The following is a 19,434-nucleotide window of genomic DNA, read 5'->3' on the forward strand; positions in this document are numbered from 1 at the left end:
GGGAAAGCCTCACAAAAACTTCAGGGACCAGCAGCAGAAGCACCTCTCAGCTTGGGAGACACTTCCACCACAGGACACCAGGAAACTTCCTGGATCCTGAGGTGAGAGCATTTCTGGAGGAGAACACTGAAGTCATCAGCAGTGGAAACCTCACACCAGAGATAAGACTGCGGCTTCTGACACCTCGCTGCCGATTCTGGAAGGAAAGAGCCGACTTGTGGCCTTTTGCTGATCCCTTCTGGGCAATCTATTGGCCAGGAGGCCAAGCCCTATCCAGGTACAGAATACAATGACTGCTAGCTTAGTCCGCTATAGGATGTCAGGCTATCTATGGTTTCTATGTCTTTTATAGAAGAAAACTGGACCAGATTCTTTAATCTATTTTACAGTCTTCTAGTCACCTAGAAGTCCTTTGCCAAGCCATGTTTTGGTTTGGAAGTATAATGTCAAGATGCATTTGCTGTTACTTATGCTCAGGGACTGGCTGGTATTCTATTTCTCACACAGAAAGTTTTCATCTCTAAACAGCAGAAATTCGTGAGTAATTTTCTGTTGAAATGAGGAGGGGGGCTTCTTTTTTTTTTTCTTTTTCTTTTTTTTTTGTCCAACAGTCTGCAAGGAAGTAAAAGTGAATGCTTTTTTTAAATGGGAAGAAATGGGACTTTCAGCTAAATTATGATTAGTCTGACATTTAGCAGCGTTAAAAGGCTGCTAAAGATAACATAATTCAATGAGGTCTTCCAGTTAATTGAATCTTCACATTTCATTATCAGATGGTTCCTCCTTTGCCCAAATGTTTAGGTTGCAATGCTAATTAATTTCCTGGAATCCCACCAGCAGATTCTTAGTATTATTTATTTTGCTGTTTTGAATTAATTGGGAATTTCAGAAATTAGTTGCACTATTTGAAAACCTGACAACACATGGAAAATATGCTGCTGCCACAACTTTTTGTTTTTTCTGCAATTACTTTCCATCACTACATGAGAACTCTCCTTTCCAAACTACCTGGCACAGTGTAACCTGAGATGCCTTATTAAGCTAGCGTGGCAGACAACTGTCTCCAATGCCAGCCATGTGACCTATTTCCACGCTGGGGTAGAATTTAGATTCTGTCGTTTCAAGTAAACATGACCATTACAGGAAATTTGAGAACCGCTCAGTTGGAATCAGGGCACTTAAAAAAAAAAAAAAAAAGTGCTGGGCCTGATCATTCTCTTCACCTGCACAACTCAGGGGGGAGCGGGGGTCCATATAAACCCCAGTAGAGTACAAGGTTTGCAAAGGGGAAACCACACATTATTGCGGCATGTTCTCCCACCCTTCTTCTGGAAGTCTCTCCATCTGTCAATCGTAGTTGCTCCTGAGATGACAATGCTGCCATTGGGGAAGGGTGCCAAGCAACCCCAGGGTATCCAGGCTTTGACATAAACACCCTTGCCCTTTGTTGGTGGTCTCCGAGCTACAGATTCTCCTTGTCAGTCTCATACATCTGTATGTGAGGAGGGTTAGGCAATCAGGACTCGCAGTAGAGATGATATCTTTTATTAGACCAACAAGATTTTTGCAAAACAATTTCTGTAATTGCAAGCTTTCAGGCACAAACACCCTTCATCGGGCTTTGGAGAGAAGATTGTAAAAGTTCTTCTGGGTAAAAATGAAAGTTCATATTTCATCGGATTTCACAGAGGAGTCAATAGATGGAAAACTCTCACTGCTTGTATTGTTGTAAAGTCCACCTTCCAACAGCAGAATAGCATGAAGAAGTCCCTTGGCATAGGACTTCTGCCTGTTGTTAATGGTCATAACTCCTCTGAAGTGATGGCAGTTTACGTGAGAGGCTGCTCCAAAACCCCCACAACTCAAGAATAATCATGACTCACTGCCCAGGGGATTAGGAGGCTTCCCGCCCTGCCCCCCACCATTGTTAGTTTACTTTATAATTTCCCCAGTCACTCATCAGAAGCTGTTTCAGCAGAGCATCAACACAGGCCTTTTAAAAAATCCCAAATGATTGCTTTATTTTATTGTATAAAATGTGTGGTGAGACTTGCATGAATGACCTCTCTCCTGGGTAATCAGTCCTAATGGTTGGGGCTCAGGTCACGAATCAGAGCCGAGAGGTCAAGGTGAAGGTGAGGGTTAGAAACCAGGGCAAGAGTTGGGGGCAAGGCAAATGCAGACCCAGAGAAACAAGGCCTTGAAGCAGTTGGAGAACTGAGGGGCTGCAAGCCATGAAGCAGACAGGTTAACTGGAGGGACTGGGATTTTACCTTGGACCCAGCCACTTGTAGCCTATGCAGCAGTCAGGCACAGATGGAGCTAATCAAGGGTGAGGTGTCCACGTTTAAACCTCTGGCTCATGCATATCAGCAGACCTAGAGTTTCTTCTAAGAACATCTGTACTCAAGCCAACGGTTTTAACTTTATTACTATTTATTACCTACAACTTTCCTATTCCCTACTTTTAGTGGCACATTTCACAGCCACTTTCCTGGTGTCATCCATTTATTACTTTAATTCAACTGAGAGAATGAGAGAATTATCTGATTGACTGAAATGAAGCATTTTGGTTGCTTGTTGTTTTCTCTTACTTGGTGCACCCTCTGGTGGCTTCTGATGCTCTCTCACACACATATACACGTGTCTGTATGACGGATAGTGTGCAATTAATTACATGTATTGGATATCTTTTGAATTAATCTCTGCACTATTACATCTATGAAACAAGTTTCTTGGAAAACTTCATATGGAAACTAGATACTTGCCCAGCCTTCTTTTTGATGTTTCAACCATTTACCTCCTTAACTCAGATATATTTTAGATAATCCGAATATTGTCAGAATGGGATCTGTATTAGATCTTGGGAGTGGATGTGGAGCAACAGCAATAGCTGCCGTGATGAGTGGTGCATCCCATGTCCTCGCTAATGACATCGATCCTAGTAAGACGCTTGTTTCCAAGTGCTGCACAAGGAAGTTATTAAGTATGCACGAAGAGTAGTTTGCCTTTAACATGGTTGCAAAAATTAAGTTTCCATGTTGAAAAATGCTAAAAAGATATATGGTTGTGTGTAATGCTTGTTTCCAGCAGGATCAGTTGTGCTCTGTTTGCAAACATTAAGGGCTAGAGGTTGCCACACATTGCATAAAAGTCTTATTGCCATGAATGGAAGACCAGACTTCTTCCTGTATTGTCCCTTGCAACACATCACAGCTATTTTGGAAGGCCACCTCTGGGGATATGTAGGTGGATGGATTCTATGCCTGATCATCCCTTGGAATTTCTGCCAAGCGTGCCAATTTTAATGATGCTATTTAAAAGTCAGTTCTGCTTATTACAGCTGCATTTCCTGCACTGTTTTTCAGTCTCTAGAACAGACTGAACAGAACTATACTGCCTTTGATTTGTAAGAAAAGTTAAGCCCTCAAGAAGTTAAAGTTGATGTAGAGAATTTAAAAGTTAAGAGTTTAAGCAGGAAACATTTCATAGTTTAGCTATGTCTGAATGTTTGGATCCCAGTCCCTTCTATAGGCACTTGATTCTGGTGCTGAAGTATGGATTATATCCTCATGTTCCCAGATATGCACACCTAGATACCTACCTAAATGAAGGCATCCACTTGTGAATTTTGGCTTTTGTTTTCAGTTGTTTTTACTTAAGAACAAAAGACTCAAAGAGTTTTATTATAAATTTCTTTTAAATGGATCATACTGAGCTGCCCCTTTGAGAGCCAAATTAATCCTTAGCATAACTGACTTCAGTGACGTTGCACCAAGAATTTTTCTTTGCTCATGTGTTTACGTTTTAGCCAGAATTTTTCCAGCTGCTATTTGGCTAACAGTGATTCAAACCATCTGTTTTCTCCTAAATGCCACCTACTTTTTTATTGTTAGTTACTTATTCTTTGAAAAAGAAAGAAGCTGTCTAATGATTAAAGCACTGGTCTGAGAGTTGGACATCTGACTTCAATTTCTTGCATGACCTTAAACAAGTCACTTAATCTGTGCTGTCCCTCAGTTCTCATCTGTAAAATGGGAATACATTTCTTCCCTACCTTATGGAAATGCTGCAGGGATAATGTGTGTCAGTGTCTGTGAGGTGCTAGGCTACCACCATAAGATATAGAAATAATATGAATAGCACTAATATTTAAAGAGATTATTCAAACTAAGACTTGTGGAAAATCCTCAGAATTTACTAATATAGAGGGGTTTGAAGCACAGCATTCTAAATTCATTCTTATTGATCATATTTTTCTCAGTTGCAGGAATGGCCATGGTCATCAATTGTGAACTGAACAATGTGAATCCCTTTCCTATTGCAATTAAGAACATCACTGATACAAAACTAGACAAGTGGGACCTCATTGTGTTAGGGGATATGTTTTATGATGAACATCTTGCTGACTGTCTGCATCACTGGTTGGGGAAGTGCATCAAGATGTATGGAACTAAAGTTCTGATCGGTGACCCCGGGAGACCTCAGTTTACAGGCCACAGCATTCACCGTCAGCTGCACAAAGTGATAGAATATTCACTTCCTGAGCCAACTAGACGAGAGAACAATGGATTAACATCAAGCATTGTCTGGAGTTACCAGCCTTGACTCGCAGTTTCTTCAAAGGCTGCTAAAGGTGGAAAGAGCTTGTACTTGATGGGGGGTTGGGGGAGGGAGTATTCTATATTTATAAAATGTGAAAAAAGAACATAAGTCAGATTCTTGGCTAATGTAACTTGGTCTAGTTCTACGGAAGTCAATACCACTACTTCATCTTAGAACAATGGAAGATTTGGCCCCTAGTTTAGGGAAAAGCTTGCAGGTAAATTTCACTCTCAGATAAGCACACAGGCCTCAATCCAAGTGCATCTCCAAAGGCAGTTTTAGGTCCATCATTTTGCTTATACGATAAATGTACCAGCTTCTTTGTCACAAAACATGTCATTTAATATTTCTTAAGATTTCCACTATAAAACTTTATTTGTCCTGTAGGTAGGCACACTACTCTCATGTGTGTTTCTTATTCACATACACTGAAAAAAAAAATCAACATTAGGCTTCTTAAAACAGAACATGTGAATTTGTTAGGTCATTATATAGTTGGGGAGAACCTGGACTGACCCAGGGTAGTCCAAATGTATCCTCCTCTTATTTTTTCTCTCTCCTCGTGACTGTCCATATAACTAATCAGGTTTTTCTTCCCATCTCATTCCAAACTATATGTCTGTATCCTGGTACCTTCCTTGAATCTCCTGAGGCAGCCAGGGCTGTCAGTCAAGAACAACGCATGGTCCTGAACTCACTTCTTCATCTGGCCAGAGCTAAAATGACTAATCTGATTAATAAACTGAACAGACTGTGAACTAAACAGTAATATGATTAGAGACTAATTCATGTGGATTTTGAAAAACAAACTTTGTCCATATCCTCTGAATACACAGGAAGGGCAGGGTTGATGGGGATCTGTCACAGAGAAAAAAAGATTCAAGGTAATTTCTTTTTTTCCCCTTGAGACAGCCATTTCACTGACCTTTCTGCTTAGGATGTAATAAAGCAAAAGATTAAGGGGGAGGAACTGTGTCAGAGAGAAGATAGGATAATAGGCTACTTGCAGACATTAAAAAAAAAAAAACACTACAAAAGCCCATTAAAGCACCCGATTTATACAGATGTCAGGTGAGCCAGATCCAACTAACACACCGCCTCTTCTGGACACGTGCTTGGCTCGGTGCAGGAGCACACTGAGTTTATAACACCACTTTTTTTTTTTTTTTTAATGTCTGTAAGGAGCCATAGAAATTCAGTGTATAGTCAAGCAGAATAGTGGTTTCACTCAGCTTTCCAAAACTGATTAGAATCCACTTGTGTGTGTCCGGTGAAGGTAAGTATTCTCGGCTATGTGGCTGCTTCACAAATTTCCTTTGCCCATGCTTAGGTTATTTTGGTGTAAGATGTAGTAGTCAATCCAGCAGTATGCCTACGGTTCCTGTGAGGGATTTTATTTCCTCTTTGTACTCAGAGTGTAAGTCGTTTGGGCAGGCACCATATATTTGTTTGGTGTTTGTACAGTACCACAGCAACAGGATCCTAGTCTGACTGGGACTCTTTCCTGCAAAGATAATACAAATCGTTAATAATTTCAATTCTGCAATTTCATATCTAATTGGACATAAAATTCTTTCTGTCTCCCTGTCCCTAGGCTGAATGTGCCGGAGTAAGAATGATTTGGTCCTTTTACTATACATTTTAATAATACTGCAGAATGCCTCAGTGCTATCTTTTTTTCAGGCTGGGGTCAAGGTAGAAAGACTGGTCCGCTATGTTTTGGAATTGATGGTAAGCTGTTTTTGTCTTTCAAATTAATTCTTCAGTTATCCTGCAATAAAGTGGTCTTAGGCATAATATTTTTTCCCAGGAAATCTTTTTCCCTGGAAAACCTAAAGAAAATTCTGGCCAAAGATGAAGTAGCAGGTCTACAACCATGCTTTTCTCCTTGACAGCTGTAGCTTCTCAACAGTTTGCAAGGAAGCAACCTGACCTATTAGGAAGTATTTGCTGACATACCAACTTGAAAGGGAATTTTCAAAGCAGCCCAGCTCTAAATGAGCAACCCTATGATGATTTAATAGATTTCATAGACATTAGGGCTGGTATGGACCTCGGAAGATCACTGAGTCCAGCCCCCTGCCCCACTAGGCAAGTGCCATGAAGGATTTATGGCTGAAAGAGGAAAAAGGTTTCAATTTCAAGCTTCCAAATAGTAACTACAAATGATGGTTTAAAAAGAGGGCTGAAAGTGTGTGTAGGTGTATGAGAGAAGCATTTTGAGCCGAGTCAGAGTAGCTTACAGGCATAAACTTGCCAACTCAATCCAGTTTAAAGATTTACTGGTTTTGATTTTCAAAACAATACAGAAATACTTACAAATACATACATGCAGTACTCATTTTCACAGTGTGTTACTCAACACTGTACAACAGGGACAATAACTAGAAGTACTATATAACATGAAGAATTAACCACATCTTCATATGGTGCATACTAGTATGCTATTTTTCCATTCCACCTCACATTTGCAAACACAAGAAGCCTGATTTTAAATAAAGAATCATTCCTGATGGCAGTGGAGTTACACTGCAAAAAACAACCCCAAAATAAAAAAACCCCTCAAAACAAAACCTCATGAGATCAGAATCAAGCTCCAAAGATGAAAATGCAAATGACACATCAAGCTTTCAAAGAAGAACCCTAAGGACAGGGAAATGTCATTCAAGGAGATTTGTTCATCTCAGTGTGCAGGCATTTATGTATAAAACAAGTTGAGAATATCCCACTAAATTGAATATTCTAGAAGTGGTTAACAGACAACAAAACAGCTGCATGCAATATTCAAAGGTGAATGTAAGCTGTATCATCCTTCAGCATGACATACAGCTCAGTTAACAGAAGAAAGAGTAGTGTATAATTCCAAATCAAATTCATAAAAGTTAACAGCATTTCTGTGCCACTAGGAACAAATACATTTTCCCTTCCCTGCAAATCACTGCTTCTTTGTTAAAGCTATGAGGAACTCCCATTTTTGGCTGCCTTATACTTTATGCTGTCCATCCTTAGGGTACTATAGTACAACTTTCCACTCTGGCTCAGGGGCAGGTGAAGCAGCATTCTTGCAATAGTTACACTGTAGCTGTTTTTTCCTTTTGGAAGCCCTGGTTTGTGCAACCACTGCTGCTTGTGCCTTATTGACTAAACATCTTGAGCCTGTCAGTGCTGCATTTTAATCAGTTGAGATGGTTCAGTGGTTGCAAAAATTAAGTTTCCATGTTGAAAAATGCTAAAAAGATATATGGTTGTGTGTAATGCTTGTTTCCAGCAGGATCAGTTGTGCTCTGTTTGCAAACATTAAGGGCTAGAGGTTGCCACACATTGCATAAAAGTCTTATTGCCATGAATGGAAGACCAGACTTCTTCCTGTATTGTCCCTTGCAACACATCACAGCTATTTTGGAAGGCCACCTCTGGGGATATGTAGGTGGATGGATTCTATGCCTGATCATCCCTTGGAATTTCTGCCAAGCGTGCCAATTTTAATGATGCTATTTAAAAGTCAGTTCTGCTTATTACAGCTGCATTTCCTGCACTGTTTTTCAGTCTCTAGAACAGACTGAACAGAACTATACTGCCTTTGATTTGTAAGAAAAGTTAAGCCCTCAAGAAGTTAAAGTTGATGTAGAGAATTTAAAAGTTAAGAGTTTAAGCAGGAAACATTTCATAGTTTAGCTATGTCTGAATGTTTGGATCCCAGTCCCTTCTATAGGCACTTGATTCTGGTGCTGAAGTATGGATTATATCCTCATGTTCCCAGATATGCACACCTAGATACCTACCTAAATGAAGGCATCCACTTGTGAATTTTGGCTTTTGTTTTCAGTTGTTTTTACTTAAGAACAAAAGACTCAAAGAGTTTTATTATAAATTTCTTTTAAATGGATCATACTGAGCTGCCCCTTTGAGAGCCAAATTAATCCTTAGCATAACTGACTTCAGTGACGTTGCACCAAGAATTTTTCTTTGCTCATGTGTTTACGTTTTAGCCAGAATTTTTCCAGCTGCTATTTGGCTAACAGTGATTCAAACCATCTGTTTTCTCCTAAATGCCACCTACTTTTTTATTGTTAGTTACTTATTCTTTGAAAAAGAAAGAAGCTGTCTAATGATTAAAGCACTGGTCTGAGAGTTGGACATCTGACTTCAATTTCTTGCATGACCTTAAACAAGTCACTTAATCTGTGCTGTCCCTCAGTTCTCATCTGTAAAATGGGAATACATTTCTTCCCTACCTTATGGAAATGCTGCAGGGATAATGTGTGTCAGTGTCTGTGAGGTGCTAGGCTACCACCATAAGATATAGAAATAATATGAATAGCACTAATATTTAAAGAGATTATTCAAACTAAGACTTGTGGAAAATCCTCAGAATTTACTAATATAGAGGGGTTTGAAGCACAGCATTCTAAATTCATTCTTATTGATCATATTTTTCTCAGTTGCAGGAATGGCCATGGTCATCAATTGTGAACTGAACAATGTGAATCCCTTTCCTATTGCAATTAAGAACATCACTGATACAAAACTAGACAAGTGGGACCTCATTGTGTTAGGGGATATGTTTTATGATGAACATCTTGCTGACTGTCTGCATCACTGGTTGGGGAAGTGCATCAAGATGTATGGAACTAAAGTTCTGATCGGTGACCCCGGGAGACCTCAGTTTACAGGCCACAGCATTCACCGTCAGCTGCACAAAGTGATAGAATATTCACTTCCTGAGCCAACTAGACGAGAGAACAATGGATTAACATCAAGCATTGTCTGGAGTTACCAGCCTTGACTCGCAGTTTCTTCAAAGGCTGCTAAAGGTGGAAAGAGCTTGTACTTGATGGGGGGTTGGGGGAGGGAGTATTCTATATTTATAAAATGTGAAAAAAGAACATAAGTCAGATTCTTGGCTAATGTAACTTGGTCTAGTTCTACGGAAGTCAATACCACTACTTCATCTTAGAACAATGGAAGATTTGGCCCCTAGTTTAGGGAAAAGCTTGCAGGTAAATTTCACTCTCAGATAAGCACACAGGCCTCAATCCAAGTGCATCTCCAAAGGCAGTTTTAGGTCCATCATTTTGCTTATACGATAAATGTACCAGCTTCTTTGTCACAAAACATGTCATTTAATATTTCTTAAGATTTCCACTATAAAACTTTATTTGTCCTGTAGGTAGGCACACTACTCTCATGTGTGTTTCTTATTCACATACACTGAAAAAAAAAATCAACATTAGGCTTCTTAAAACAGAACATGTGAATTTGTTAGGTCATTATATAGTTGGGGAGAACCTGGACTGACCCAGGGTAGTCCAAATGTATCCTCCTCTTATTTTTTCTCTCTCCTCGTGACTGTCCATATAACTAATCAGGTTTTTCTTCCCATCTCATTCCAAACTATATGTCTGTATCCTGGTACCTTCCTTGAATCTCCTGAGGCAGCCAGGGCTGTCAGTCAAGAACAACGCATGGTCCTGAACTCACTTCTTCATCTGGCCAGAGCTAAAATGACTAATCTGATTAATAAACTGAACAGACTGTGAACTAAACAGTAATATGATTAGAGACTAATTCATGTGGATTTTGAAAAACAAACTTTGTCCATATCCTCTGAATACACAGGAAGGGCAGGGTTGATGGGGATCTGTCACAGAGAAAAAAAGATTCAAGGTAATTTCTTTTTTTCCCCTTGAGACAGCCATTTCACTGACCTTTCTGCTTAGGATGTAATAAAGCAAAAGATTAAGGGGGAGGAACTGTGTCAGAGAGAAGATAGGATAATAGGCTACTTGCAGACATTAAAAAAAAAAAAAAAAAAACCGAACAAGAAAAATCGCTTTACCAGAAGGATCCGTGCGTTACTTCAGCCCAGCTCCGCAGTGTCTATATAGATTGGGCACTTTAGCGGGGCTTTTTGGCACTTTTAGCTAAAGCTGATTCAATCAGCTATTCGATAAAAGCACTACAAAAGCCCATTAAAGCACCCGATTTATACAGATGTCAGGTGAGCCAGATCCAACTAACACACCGCCTCTTCTGGACACGTGCTTGGCTCGGTGCAGGAGCACACTGAGTTTATAACACCACTTTTTTTTTTTTTTTTAATGTCTGTAAGGAGCCATAGAAATTCAGTGTATAGTCAAGCAGAATAGTGGTTTCACTCAGCTTTCCAAAACTGATTAGAATCCACTTGTGTGTGTCCGGTGAAGGTAAGTATTCTCGGCTATGTGGCTGCTTCACAAATTTCCTTTGCCCATGCTTAGGTTATTTTGGTGTAAGATGTAGTAGTCAATCCAGCAGTATGCCTACGGTTCCTGTGAGGGATTTTATTTCCTCTTTGTACTCAGAGTGTAAGTCGTTTGGGCAGGCACCATATATTTGTTTGGTGTTTGTACAGTACCACAGCAACAGGATCCTAGTCTGACTGGGACTCTTTCCTGCAAAGATAATACAAATCGTTAATAATTTCAATTCTGCAATTTCATATCTAATTGGACATAAAATTCTTTCTGTCTCCCTGTCCCTAGGCTGAATGTGCCGGAGTAAGAATGATTTGGTCCTTTTACTATACATTTTAATAATACTGCAGAATGCCTCAGTGCTATCTTTTTTTCAGGCTGGGGTCAAGGTAGAAAGACTGGTCCGCTATGTTTTGGAATTGATGGTAAGCTGTTTTTGTCTTTCAAATTAATTCTTCAGTTATCCTGCAATAAAGTGGTCTTAGGCATAATATTTTTTCCCAGGAAATCTTTTTCCCTGGAAAACCTAAAGAAAATTCTGGCCAAAGATGAAGTAGCAGGTCTACAACCATGCTTTTCTCCTTGACAGCTGTAGCTTCTCAACAGTTTGCAAGGAAGCAACCTGACCTATTAGGAAGTATTTGCTGACATACCAACTTGAAAGGGAATTTTCAAAGCAGCCCAGCTCTAAATGAGCAACCCTATGATGATTTAATAGATTTCATAGACATTAGGGCTGGTATGGACCTCGGAAGATCACTGAGTCCAGCCCCCTGCCCCACTAGGCAAGTGCCATGAAGGATTTATGGCTGAAAGAGGAAAAAGGTTTCAATTTCAAGCTTCCAAATAGTAACTACAAATGATGGTTTAAAAAGAGGGCTGAAAGTGTGTGTAGGTGTATGAGAGAAGCATTTTGAGCCGAGTCAGAGTAGCTTACAGGCATAAACTTGCCAACTCAATCCAGTTTAAAGATTTACTGGTTTTGATTTTCAAAACAATACAGAAATACTTACAAATACATACATGCAGTACTCATTTTCACAGTGTGTTACTCAACACTGTACAACAGGGACAATAACTAGAAGTACTATATAACATGAAGAATTAACCACATCTTCATATGGTGCATACTAGTATGCTATTTTTCCATTCCACCTCACATTTGCAAACACAAGAAGCCTGATTTTAAATAAAGAATCATTCCTGATGGCAGTGGAGTTACACTGCAAAAAACAACCCCAAAATAAAAAAACCCCTCAAAACAAAACCTCATGAGATCAGAATCAAGCTCCAAAGATGAAAATGCAAATGACACATCAAGCTTTCAAAGAAGAACCCTAAGGACAGGGAAATGTCATTCAAGGAGATTTGTTCATCTCAGTGTGCAGGCATTTATGTATAAAACAAGTTGAGAATATCCCACTAAATTGAATATTCTAGAAGTGGTTAACAGACAACAAAACAGCTGCATGCAATATTCAAAGGTGAATGTAAGCTGTATCATCCTTCAGCATGACATACAGCTCAGTTAACAGAAGAAAGAGTAGTGTATAATTCCAAATCAAATTCATAAAAGTTAACAGCATTTCTGTGCCACTAGGAACAAATACATTTTCCCTTCCCTGCAAATCACTGCTTCTTTGTTAAAGCTATGAGGAACTCCCATTTTTGGCTGCCTTATACTTTATGCTGTCCATCCTTAGGGTACTATAGTACAACTTTCCACTCTGGCTCAGGGGCAGGTGAAGCAGCATTCTTGCAATAGTTACACTGTAGCTGTTTTTTCCTTTTGGAAGCCCTGGTTTGTGCAACCACTGCTGCTTGTGCCTTATTGACTAAACATCTTGAGCCTGTCAGTGCTGCATTTTAATCAGTTGAGATGGTTGAGCAGAGGTGCAACGTAAAGTATGTCTCCTGCGCACCGGCCTCAATAGCTTTGGAGTAATTGGCCTGAACTAATAACAGGATTGCAATGTGCCAGAATAGCAAGTTACCTGTAGGCTAGCATGGGAATGCTTAACGGATCTTTAAATGAATCTTTTAGGTGTTTAAGCAGCAGGGGCCTTAATGCTGACTGAAACTTTCTTTGTTTAGACAAGGCAGTTGCCCCAGTTGCTAACACTGGTTTTGCTGCATTAGAGCAAACTGCAGCTCTGCCTGCTTGCAATATTAAATTGCACGAATTAATTAATTAATATTAAATTGCACTAATGCAGTTTTACCTGTGGTTGCAATTAGAGCAAGTCACCACTCTAGATAAGGCCTTAGCACTGATTTGGAGGAATATGGATTTAAGCAACCTAGCTCAAAAATGTACACATCATTCAGTAAACCTGCTTGAACACTATTTTCTATAACCTGTGTAACTAACACAGGATTGGAGATAAGTGTTGACACTGCAACGTGTTATACATGTTTGTAAGGTGCAACACATTTTTTTGTCTCATTTTGTTTAGAGGTTTACCTTTAGTTTGTTCAACCAGAGTTCTGAAAAGATTGATAGAAGACTATTTTTACTTATGGTGGAGTTATGAGCTTAACAAACCTGGATTGTAACAATGCTGGATTTTAAAAAGTAAATCTGCTCCTTAGTGTTACCTACACTTAAATATTGTTGATAGTCACGAATTCTACAGAATTCCTAGCCACCCAATTTAAATATAGATATTCCCAAAGCAGAACAGTAACGCAGGGCATTCAAATACCCTCTGTATAACACAGAATTACCACCATTTGCTAGGTAAAGTTTAACACACACCCACTGAACATACACAAGAACACTTACACTGTAATAGACCCACAGGGGACAGAAATCAGCATAACAATTGCAAAACACCAGAAGACCCTGCAGAACCATGTGATAAATTAATCCTAAACCAGTAACATTGAAAATTAAAATTCCTGGACTTGCATGTATTTTTAGAAATTCAAGGTCAAATATTTTAATGAATGTATAGATTTTTCAGGGGGCCTGAGGTTCAGCTAAATTACTTGTGGAACACACACTGTGCTGATTTAGACTGATGTGGGGTTGGCAGAGAGTCAAAGACAATACTAAATCTAGGTTCCAATTCTTCTGTTCAGTTACACCTCAGAACTGAGATGGGCCTATCTTTCCATCTCAGCACTTCCATGTATGAATGCTGATAAAAGCTAAAAGAACTGGCTATCTGCTGATATTCAGAGAGCTCATTAAGTCATAGCTATTATACTTAAGATTAAGCTGTCTTAAAATTCTCGTGGTATTTATTTGCTCACGGGTTATGTTTTTGGGCTTATAAAAATCCAGAGGCCTGAGGAAGGCTACCATGATACCCAAAATCTTGCCTTTGTCTATGTTAACCATGCAGTTGGTCAATAAAAGATCTCCCCCACAACAATTCTTGTCTAAAAATCCAGGTAAGTATATGGTGGTTAAACAAAGTGAAAAGCAACAGCATGAATAACACCTACCAATTTATATTCCTAAAAATAGGAATATAACAGTTAAGAAAGTGGTGAACTGAGACTAGCTGTCATTATGAAAGCCACGTGTGTTTTTCTATTACTTCCCCCTTTCTTCACCTGCACTATCTGCTGTATTTTGTCATAAACTTTGCTTCTGATCCTGTAAAAAAGCACATACTTTATGCTTGTGAGTAATGCTATTAACTTCTGAGGGAACTCCTCATGTATGTAGACATAAAGGCTGCCTATACGCATGCTGGTTCACATTTTAGTTAGAACACGCCAGAGCAGACTGACTGAGCCTGTTCTACATTCTAATCAGAAATCTCCAGCGTGGCCTCACCGTTATGTTTATAAGCCTCCACATGTTTAAAAATGGCCGCTGGGCGCTTTATCCAAACTTTGTCAAATGAGGTTTTGATAAAGCATCCTGTGGCCATTTTTAAACCTGCAGAGGCTTAATGCACATGATGGTGAGGCATTTTAATTAATTAGAGTGGCTCTCTGGGAACCACTCTAATTAAAACACTCCCTGACACCCCTGAGCATGTGTATAGGCAGCCTAAGTATTTGGAGGGAAGCACTTAGACTGCAAGCTCTTTAGGGCAGGGACTGCATCACATTTGCACAGTGGAGTCTGGGCTTTGCCTGTGGCTTCAAGGCATTTTTCCTAATATAAATATTAATTTCAAAGTGTCTTTTTAATGAAATATGATCCATCTTATGATGTAAAGAAAGATGGTGCTTTAATTAAAGAAAATACCAAATAACAAGGCATTGATACAGGAGCCTGGGACCTGAAATCACTTGGATGGTAACAGAGACCTCTAGTGGAGGCAGAGAGAATGAAGCAATCTGGCGAGACGGAAAGTACCAGTTACCGGAAAATAAGCTGTTTCCCAGAAGAGGTAATTTCCCGAAATGCTATATGATCTGTGACCCTTACACTAAATCAATACACAGTCCATGTCACTTGCTTGATTTTGTTTGGTCCAACTAACTGTTCCAATGCTTCTCGGGAACGATCTGTAGAAAAACACAAAAAATAATGGTCATTAACTGTTCATAACGTATGCAGATGTTGTGCGACAAAAATAGGAATTTGTATTAATTCTGTATAATTGTTTCATTTGCTATTACACGCAAACAGATTTTTTTTATTATATTCTATAATCGGGGACAGGTAGTTGAAAAAATAAATCATTCAGGCACTTTTAGTTATGTAACAGTAGCTAGACAGCAGAAAGAAAAGACCAGATGGTAGCCAGTGAATATATCTGTTATGGTTTTATTATAGAATAAATACACATTTAGGATCAACTATTCAAAAATCTACAGTAAAATATGGCTAAGTAGTCACTCCAAGGGGATGAATAACAATGACTAAATTATCCATGAGCAACTAATAATCATATTTGGCCATATTTCCAACTTTTTGTGAGATAATTAGTCATTCATAGTCATTATTACCTAACTTTATTCTGCATATTACATCAAGAGACAAAGAGTGCCACCCTCTGAAATGAAAGCCACAACAAATCATTTGCACTGCTCCTCTTGAATTCAGCAACCACATTGCAAACTGAGTGGGTTGTGAATCGCCTGGATACAAATGATCCAGGAGCTACCATACCTTTTTTAAATTGATGAATCATCAATATAAATTTCTATAGTGATTTTCTATGCATATTTTTTTGGAAATGACGAATTGTGCTTAAACAGGTGACTGATTAACTAAAGTGTATAAATCAGTACAGCTCCTGCCTGGGACTTAAGTGCACTGACAAATAAGGTGGTAGTGACAAGTCAGCCATACTTCATTGCAGGGGTATCAAACATACAGACCAACCCATGAAGCCCACTATCCAACCCCCAGTGCTTCCTCTGGGTCCAATTAAACCCACATAGGGCATAGCATGCACCTGTGATGTGGTGCCAGTCTGTAGGCCAGATTAGGCCAATGGAACCCTCCCCCTTCCCCAGCATCCCTGATCTAGTGGCTGCTCCACAGGTCTGAGACCCATGCTGCAAGTGGCACAATCCAGTTGGAGCACCAGCCATGGTGCACGAGGTGGTTACCCTGGCAAGATGGCATCACACGTGGCACCCACTCTGGGACGCATGCCACACATGGCACTTGCTCTAGCCAGTCCAGGACCCACGCTGCATATGATGCTTATAGGTGCTGCATGCAATGTATGTCCTAGACTTGCTGGAGTGTGCACCACATTTGGCACAGTCCCAGAGCTGCTGGGGTGATCTACTTGTGGTGCAGTCTGGCTGGGGTGTCCACTGCATGCAGTGTGAGTGCCACTCTGGCCGGACTATCCCATATGTGGCATCCGTTCCAGCCACCCATAATCCACACCACATGCAGCTCAGGTCCCAGACTGGATGGAGCAGCCACCAGATCAAGTATGCTGGGGGACAGGGAAGGGGAATGGGCCCGCAGACTGGCCGCACACCACTCATCCAGTCTGTGGGGATGGATGAGTTTGACATCCCTGCTTTACTGTATTCATTATTACAAGTAAATGATTTTTTTGGTAGATGATATTGTTCTGAGGTGTGAGTCTGGGTTGACTCTTGCCTGTTGTCATTCTCAGTGTTCAGGCTGCTTGGGTCCATGTGGCCTCAGTGCTAGCAAGTGGCCTCCTGAAGTCTAGGTGCGATGCAGAAAGGAAGACTTAAATTCATGTTCAGTGGCAAAAAGTTTGGAGGGGGTTATTGTCCCTTTGACAGTACACTAGCTGGTCTGTTCAGTAATCCGCCCAACTCAGAAGAACTGCCTGGGACAATGATAGCAACGCCATGTGTAAATTACACTCCCCTAGGTCGCTACAAAGAAACAATTATTTCATACCAATATTTATCTGTCCTTTTGCTAAAATATCTACTTTTAATTAACTTTTTGCAAGCTCACTCCAGGCCCCCTTCATTTCTTCTCTTATCTCAACACCTGTCCTTATTAATTTTATTTGCTTCTCATACTCTCTTTTTTGTATCAGCTTCCCTGCTCATTAGAGTGTTTTTTCTACAGTGCTTATCAGGTCATTCAGCAGTCAGAGAGGCCGGTCCTTCCCAAGCTCAATCTTAGAGCTTTAGCTTAACGATGGCTTAGCATAACTGGAAGTCCCACCAATTTCACAGAAGCTATCTTAGCTTTAAAAGAGGAGAAATTGTAGCTTTATAGAGCTATTCAGAGACAGAGTTCCATGGACAGGGTAGGCATGGAAGAAGGCATGAAAATGGCACAGTTTAGGCCGCATATAGCAGGCTCAATTAGCAATCAAGAACTGCCCGAAATGCACAGTGGACACCATTTAACCAGTTTGCTGTATTATTCCAAGCCAGAAAAATGACTGCAGCCTGCCAAATGTTAGGCTTCTATTAGATGCCTAAAACAGTGTGAATAACAAAGTAACTGGCCTTAGTAATTTGTGAGCAGCTGAGCCCATGCTATTCCTGCATGAATTAACCAGCACACATAATTCAGTTAAGTGGTACTTTTAACATTGAAAAAAAAAAAAATCGGTGGGCTCCAGCAAGCAGCTAGTGTAATTTGCCCAATTTAAATGGCTGCTTAGGCTGCCTGCAGGCTTTTACTCATGTGGGCCACAGCTTGTGACTGGATCAGCACTGCAGCCCACCATTTCCTTCCAGCTGCTCTTGCCACTGAGTTTAGACTGCAGTGAGGGACAGCAACACTTCAGGCAAGCTGGAACAATTGGCTGGAGTGGCCAGAGGCGATCACTATGCCATTAGAAAAACTTGGACCAGATTAAATGGCCGAGGATCGGCATGCCCTTACTAAAATGCAGACTGCATTGTACCTTTATGGGCTGCATCTGCCCTGTGGGGCCATAGGTTGCTGACCCATTTGTTGTACTTGGAAGAGTGAACATGAGGACAGGCAAGGCCTGGCGGAGGACTCCGGATCCTGAGAATGCCCCCCGGATGACAGTGGAGCACCCCAAGCGACGGCAGACCCCTCCGGTCCCCCACAGCCCCTTGGCAACGACGGCGGGCCCTAAGCGGCGATGCCCCCCAGACCACGGCAGTCCCAAGGAGGACCCTCCTGAGGGACAGCCCTTCTCCTGGACCCTCCAGGGTTACCTGATGCCCCCGAACCACTGAGGATCCCAGAGCCACCTGGTGGAACCAAGCCGCCAGGAACCCCCCCCATCTCCTAGCATTGTTGGCATGGTGGGGGCAGGGTGATACATGAAAGTAATGGAAAAGTAGTGAGGTACAGAGCTATGAAGATCAACAGAGAAGCCTGAAGTTGATGCATTATATAAGGCAGCTACTGGAGAGTTCTGAAGGGTGAAGACAGGAATGACACAATCTGAAGGATGGGCAAAGAAGAAGGTATTAGCACCTGCAATAGAAGAAAGCTTTCTGGGACACTAACAAGGAAAGAACAAAAGCTTCTCATAGGAGATATACCTTATTCCCTCCTAAGCATAATGTTTTAAGGTGCTGTTGCTCCCAAAGGGCTTTCAGTTCCTACATCAATATGGTTCCAGTAAACAGAGAATATAACAAGATTTGCTTTAGTCACTGTCAGTCAAGTGATTCAGCTGGCTTATCTTCCAAAAGTAAAAAATGCACAATTTTGGAAGACATGCACATCATTAATATGCTGTTTGTCCCATAATTAGCTAGCACACATTAACATGCTTGGGCTCATACCCAGTTTATATGTTGAGTAACCAATAAGAACAGGCACTACACTTGATCTGAGCTCACAAGAGGCTGAGAAGTGATACAAACACCAAGACCAAGCAGGCTCCGTTTATTAGGTGATGTCTGGTATGTATACTAACTTTACTCCCCCAAGTCTCAGTAAGCCATTAATCCAGCTAGTTTATCATACTGTATTTTCTCAATTCTGAGATAAGCTTCCCCACCTCATTTAACGTGGGGGAAAAGGTCCTTCATCTTGGAAACAAGTACAAGGTGGTGATGGGGGGGCAGGCAGAAGCTTTGGCTAAAGGCTTGGGACCAGAGCTGGAGCCACAGCAGGTGCCTGCCCCGCCCCACCTCTGCAACCCCTGCCTCTCCTGCCTCAGCTTTGGGCCTCCACCCCTCTTGCCGCATCTCCCCACTACCCATCCCACATCCCCCATGCCCTCCTCACTGT

General features: G+C 40.8%; 2 protein-coding genes and 1 non-coding gene across 5 annotated transcripts in view; 1 reads left to right on the forward strand and 2 right to left on the reverse strand.

Moving 5' to 3' along the window:
- Positions 1 to 5: 5 nt before the first annotated feature.
- On the forward strand, positions 6 to 5,632 carry ETFBKMT (electron transfer flavoprotein subunit beta lysine methyltransferase; the record flags this gene model as incomplete). The annotated part of the gene is made up of 3 exons (XM_025209032.1): positions 6 to 277; positions 2,814 to 2,944; positions 4,265 to 5,632. Coding segments are annotated over 3 exons (747 nt in total), but the record flags the coding sequence as incomplete, so codon positions are not given.
- A 6,138-nt stretch (positions 5,633 to 11,770) lies between these two features.
- AMN1 (antagonist of mitotic exit network 1 homolog) overlaps positions 11,771 to 19,434 on the reverse strand; it is a 65,465-nt gene continuing 57,801 nt past the window's right edge. For all 3 annotated transcript variants that reach the window (XM_025209068.1, XM_014521856.2, XM_025209069.1), the window contains one exon: positions 11,771 to 15,314. In XM_025209068.1, the coding sequence (XP_025064853.1) occupies positions 15,241 to 15,314 (74 nt within the window). In that variant the 3' untranslated portion in view covers positions 11,771 to 15,240. The remainder of the gene's footprint in view (positions 15,315 to 19,434) is intronic.
- On the reverse strand, positions 18,872 to 19,058 carry LOC112550956. Its single transcript, XR_003095043.1, has one exon. It is a non-coding gene; the product is annotated as a U2 spliceosomal RNA (small nuclear RNA).

This window comes from Alligator sinensis, unplaced genomic scaffold (genome assembly GCF_000455745.1).
Source record: "Alligator sinensis unplaced genomic scaffold, ASM45574v1 scaffold659_1, whole genome shotgun sequence".
Taxonomy (NCBI): Eukaryota; Metazoa; Chordata; order Crocodylia; family Alligatoridae; genus Alligator; species Alligator sinensis.